Source organism: Cucurbita maxima, unplaced genomic scaffold (assembly GCF_002738345.1).
Source record: "Cucurbita maxima cultivar Rimu unplaced genomic scaffold, Cmax_1.0 Cma_Scf00016, whole genome shotgun sequence".
Classification (NCBI taxonomy): domain Eukaryota; kingdom Viridiplantae; phylum Streptophyta; class Magnoliopsida; order Cucurbitales; family Cucurbitaceae; genus Cucurbita; species Cucurbita maxima.
In genome coordinates this window covers 395981-401628 of record NW_019272032.1, presented here as the reverse complement: position 1 = coordinate 401628, position 5648 = coordinate 395981, and the positions used below count along the sequence as shown (strand labels likewise).

At 34.8% G+C, this 5648-nt stretch overlaps 2 protein-coding genes across 4 annotated transcripts in view; both read right to left on the bottom strand.

The window, feature by feature from the left end:
• The window catches only part of LOC111491535 (serine/threonine-protein kinase WNK8-like), a 14286-nt gene extending 13353 nt beyond the window's left edge, over nt 1-933 (bottom strand). Inside the window, exons 1-2 of one of the 3 annotated variants that reach the window (XR_002719711.1) lie at nt 498-933; nt 116-153 (exon numbers count right to left, since the gene is read on the bottom strand). Coding sequence is in view for 1 of the 3 variants with exons in the window: in XM_023140485.1 (XP_022996253.1) it covers nt 116-153; nt 498-587 (128 nt within the window). In the remaining 2 variants the exon portion in view is untranslated. The remainder of the gene's footprint in view (nt 1-115; nt 154-497) is intronic. The other 2 variants (XM_023140485.1, XM_023140487.1) reach the window with 2 other exon arrangements.
• Nucleotides 934-2710: 1777 nt separating this feature from the next.
• Nucleotides 2711-5648, bottom strand: part of LOC111491536 (plant UBX domain-containing protein 10-like) — a 7288-nt gene continuing 4350 nt past the window's right edge. The window contains exons 2-4 of the mRNA XM_023140488.1: nt 3679-3849; nt 3332-3535; nt 2711-3123 (exon numbers count right to left, since the gene is read on the bottom strand). Of these exons, the coding sequence (XP_022996256.1) occupies nt 2893-3123; nt 3332-3535; nt 3679-3849 (606 nt within the window). The 3' untranslated portion in view covers nt 2711-2892. The remainder of the gene's footprint in view (nt 3124-3331; nt 3536-3678; nt 3850-5648) is intronic.

Genomic DNA, 5648 nt, shown 5'->3' with positions numbered 1-5648 from the left:
AAAAAAAAAAAAAAAAAAAAAAAAAAAAAAAAAAAAAAAAAAAAAAAAAAAAAAAAAAAAAAAAAAAAAAAAAAAGTAACAAAAGAACTGAGATTGATAGACAGCAGAAGCATACACTGTCTTGAATGCCCCTTTACCCAAGATCTCATCGTACTGAAAAATATATATATGAAAAACGAGGATTAAATCATACGCCAAATAGAATAAGAACATCTCAACTATGAAGCAAAAAGGAAAGAAAAATTTAAAACATTAGTAGTCGATCGTTAAACCAAAATAATAAGAAGTTTGGTGGTTATGCCCAAAATTTCTCCTCCTCCCCTCACAAAATCAGCAGTGAATCCCAAAATTAAGATCACTCAATCCAGATTTCAAAATAGAGTAATTAAACACCCGGGTAAAATGTAAAGAAACGCTAGGGTAATTAGCTGAAGAACAACAAGCGGTAGATACAAATCAAAACATCCAAAATCGAAGAAGAAACAGAAAACAAATACCCGTATATATCGTCCAGTTGGATCCTTGTCTAAAATATCAAAATCATCAGCCTCAGAATTCCCAGACATCAAATCCGAACCGCAACTCATCGCAACGCAGAAAGACGAAGAAATAGAAACAAAAATCGCGAAAAAAGAAAAAGAGATAAAAAGCCTGTGCTCAAAGAGCCAAGGGTCAGATAACGACGATCAAACGAGAAAGGTATTCAGAAAAGGCCTCGGAAGCCACATCAAATGCAGATTGAAAGTGAAATTGGCGACCCATGAACAATTCCATAGCGGATGGAAATTCGTAAGAATAAATTGGATGAACGAAATTCGGACACATGATGATCAAGGGAAAAGCAGGGTCGGCCATATAAACATCCCCATAACAAAACTACTTTTGCTGGATCAAATTGAGTAAAAAATAGGGTATTGATAATGAAATCTTAAATCTGTTATATCCGATTAAAAATGAAACGCTGAATTTAGGGTGTCAACATCCTTGAATGGAAATGAAACCCTGAATTTAGTTCTTTTTGTGGTCGATTTTGGCGGTTGATTATTTATAGAAATCTCATTTTATTTCTTTTCTTCTTTTATATATTTATCTATTTGGGGTTTCCATTTACTATTTTGGATCGCAATTTATGTCTATTTTATCTGTGTGGATAATTCTAAATTTTTTTGGTTTGAAACTTTATGTTTTTTATTTTAAAAAATGGTTTGAAACTTTCCGTCACAAAATATATATTATTTTCATACCTTAAAAACCAATTGGATACCTTAAAATGTCTTTGTTTATTTATTTAATTGTTAAATTTTGCTACCTAATATTTATTTAAGTATTTTGTACTTTAATAATACATTTTCGTAAAAAAAAAAGATCTAATATTTCCAAAAATGATTGTGTGTTATAGCTGATTAAATGTTCTACGCATTTGAAAATATATAAATTAGATTATTAAATTTAAAATGTTTGTAGGAATTATGCACGTGTTATTGTTGGGTCAAACATGAGATTTTTTTTATTAAAAAAAGAAAAGTTAGATTTGTCTTTGAATTAAAGTTTGAATAAACAAAGGATTAGTTTAAGAATCTGTTTGGGATGGCTTGACAATAAAAGATTAGTACGATTTAGCTGACATATATATATATATATATATTTTTTTAATTTTTAATTGAGAATTTAGTATATTTTTTAATTTAATTAAGTTAAATGTTGCATATTTATTTAATATTAAATTACTAATTCGGCATTAAAAAATTATATATATTATTGAAAGGAGACTAAAAAATTTAGGAAAATAACGTTTTAATCTCTAGAAGCATATAGCCTTTATAAGAAAAGTTTCACATTAATTTCCACCAATTATATTTTTCATTCTTATTAACCCTCAAAATTAATGGAATAAAATTGATGTATAAGCAAAAGTATTTGAGACTGGAAATATCATAAATATATTGATAACGGATAACATCTACTAGCGGTGGATTTGGACGGATACAAATTAAAGTTTTTGAACTCTGCCAGATGCAACCATCCCAACAAGATACCCTACCGAGAACGATCCTCCACAACTGCAGGACTAAGGTCTGTTGAGCCGTTAATAACACTAGTCGAAGGGCAGCGGTTCCATCTACCAGACTTCAATTCTTGTTTGCTTAGAATTCAAGGACATAACTGTACAACCTATATAACAAATTAATAATATTAGAGCTGGACACCGAACGATATACTAGTGAGAATGTTGGCCTCTAGTAGAAGTGGATTGTGAGATTTCACATCTATTGGAGATGGGAACATAAAACATTCCTTATAAGGGGAAGTTCGAGAATGTTGGACCTCCAAAGGGGTGGATTGTGAGATAACAAATCGGAGAGAGAGGGGAACAAAACATTCCTTAAAAGGGGAAGTCGAGGGACGGTTGAGCCCCAAGGGGTAGATTGTGAGATGCGTTTTAAAATTTTGAGAGCAAGCCTATAAAAGAAAAAGCTCAAATAAGATCGTCTCAATTGGTAGTATAGTCATAATATCTAGTTTCTTTACGGACACTCTCAACACTAAGAGGTTCATTTGAAGAACACAAAGTAATATGTTTTGCCCCACATTAAACCCTCACCGCTTGTTGCCATATGAAGGCAACAATGGAGTTTTACCAGATTGAATCAATTAGACAAATAAGGTTAGATTACGATTTATTTCTCTTTAAGACCACCAAAAGCAAACATTATGAACAACTGATATCAAACCAATATTCCAACCTCCATCCACCATTATAATTTATACTGAATATGCATCTACTATAAACCTGAAACGTTAGTACTGTCATTGAAAAAACAAACTCTAAATCTTGTACTCACACGTTTCATCTTCAACTACATTCGACCATTCTACTACTAGTTGGAGCTTTCACGAAGTTAGCTCCACAAAAAGACTGGCCTGAGGATGCAGTCCAGCTTCTTTCAAGGGCATTGAGAGCTTCTCGGTGCCATAAACAACTCGAGGGAAGTTTGAGACCAGATTATAACTATCAATGTCCAGACAACCCAAGGAGTCGACAAAGTCGTAGAGAGTTTTGATCGAAGCGGTACTGTGAAATCTCCTTTCCTTGCGTTCTCCAGTAGGGAACCGCACCAATACCTGGTAAATTGAAGTTTTCATGAAGATTGATTAGGTTCTTTCGTCATCGGCGAAGATCAAACGAGGCTCTTTACAAATATCCTAATAGGTAGCCCCTCTTTACCTTCTTGTTATTAAAAAAGAGGACAACTATCCTGCTGGTTGGTTTAGAAAGATGGCAGGAAAATATCATTCGATGACGAAAATAAGTTGAAATATAGGGCATTACTTGTGTAACATTAGGCCCCTTTTCAGGTTCGGCGCCAAGTGACATTGCTTTCTCTTGGCGCATTCTAGCTAAAGCAGCCTCTCTTTCTGCCGCTTCACGAACAGCTCTCTCACGAGCCTCTTCTTCCTCTTTCCTTTTTCTCTCAGCTTCAGCAGCTTCCCTTTCCAGACGCTCTTGCTCCTCCCTTCTTTGTCGTTCCCTGGCCTAATAAAACCCCATAGGAGATTAGATGATTAACATAAAACTTGAAGAGACCAAATGAAAACTCCAGTTAGGAACGCGATTGGAAGGACGAGAAAATTATGAAATTCAGACCGACAAGAAAGCGAAGTCAGAAAGTAGCATACTTGATCTGCTTCAAGTGCTGCTCTGTAAGCAGCATCTTGTTCCTCCCTCAATCGCATGTTATTTCTTCTTTCTTCTGCATCGATCCTTGCAGAAACCAGAATGGGAGCACTTTCTTCCAGAACTCTTTGTAGAATCACTAGCATTTCTTCAGCAGTTTTTGGTCCCTCAACCTGCATACAAGAGAATAATAGGCCAATAAAGAGAGAGAAAGTCTGATGTTCAAATAAAAATTAAATGCAAGCTCTCTCAAAAATTCTTATCAAATCGAAGGTTTCAATGCCTTAAAGATGCTATGTTCCGCAAATACAGAGGCTCTAAAACGTGAGGACCAGATATGCTAAATGAAATCCTCATTGCCCATCGAACTAGGAAGAATTGAAGTTATCAAATTAACATCTCCTTTCCAAGTTTACCACAAATGAACTCCCTGACGGAGAAGATACGCCTAAAAAGTACACTTCTTAAATTGAAAAGGATCAAGATTGCCCTCTAAAAACCTACAACATCACCATTTCTAGTGAAAATTCCAGTAAATGCATGAGATATTTATGCACGAGTTCATGTTTCAACAAAGAGAACTTTAAACTCCATTCCAAATAAGAATTCCAGTCCTCATGGAAATGATACAACTGTCATGCATTGAAAGAAAATATGGTCTTGAGTTTCCACACCGAGTCTAGATCAGAAATTTGACATTGGCATTTTGTATTTCATAAAACAGATACAAGTTCCTTATTATGAACCGAAGACAAGCCTAGTAGTTCATTGGAGGTAGATTTAACCAAGGTACCCGATTTCTCAACCCTCTAAACTTGTTTGTTTATCTTGCAACCTTGTTAGCTACCATCTTGCACCAAGCGAAGGAACTTAAGAAACTCGCCCAGCTCATCAATATCATGTAGGTTGCTTCTGGAAAAAATCGTCCATGGATTGGTACTTTCCTTGCACAGTTCCTCCACTATTGCATCCTTTTCCAAGACTTGGAAAGTTGCTGCAGAGAGATCAATTGACCCATGAATTATTCAAAAGGGGATTCTTTCTCTCACCATTCAGACATTGATTGTGGTGGCCAATTGCTCCAAACTCTCACTCAACTTGCTGTAATCCACCATGGGGTCCTATTGCTACCTGATATTCTTCTTTTGGTAAACTAACCATCCATTTTCCCATGACTGCTAGCTACTAATTTGAAGCCATAACTCACTAGTTAGTTTCACATAGAAACTTACAAAGCCATTCGTTCGGTATTTTCCTTATTTTCCTTATGTTACCAACAAAAATACAGCCTCTTTCCGAGGGTTGTAAGATGATATTCCAGTTCACTAGCTGAAACAACCTTCTTTCTTTATTGCCTTCGCACAAAAAAAGTTCCACTCTCGCTAAAAACAGATCCACTTTTTCAGGATATGAAAGATAGATGTAAAGTATGTGAGTATGCTTAGATAACACTGCTTGCCATAAGTTGAACCTACCCCCTTCTAATAGGCAAAAGTCTTTCCACCCTACTCCTTCTACCCTCTACAAACAGTTCAACCTTTCAATACTAAGATTCCAAAAGTCTTTTCATTGTTTAGGGCCTCCATCGAAGCACATTCCCACGTAAAACATAAGAAATTCATTCATGTTTTATTTGGGCGCATGTACTTGGTAAGAAATAATTCCAAATTCAATAATTTTAAAAGGAAGAAATGTTTTCTAATTCCTATTTGTGTTTGAAACTAAAATGATTTGAAATCATATTAATTAACATATCTTTTTCGATGCTCCCAAGAAATGAAAATAAAATATAATATTTTACTGTTTATGCGCTTCACTGAAATTGATAGTGATTTGTTCTGTACAACCACGGAGAAGAAAATCAAAATAAGCAACTTTTTTTTGTCGATTTCTTCTTCACAAAATGTATGAAAACATAAAACTAAAAAGGTATATATATATATATATATATTAGGGGGGGGGGGGGGGGGGG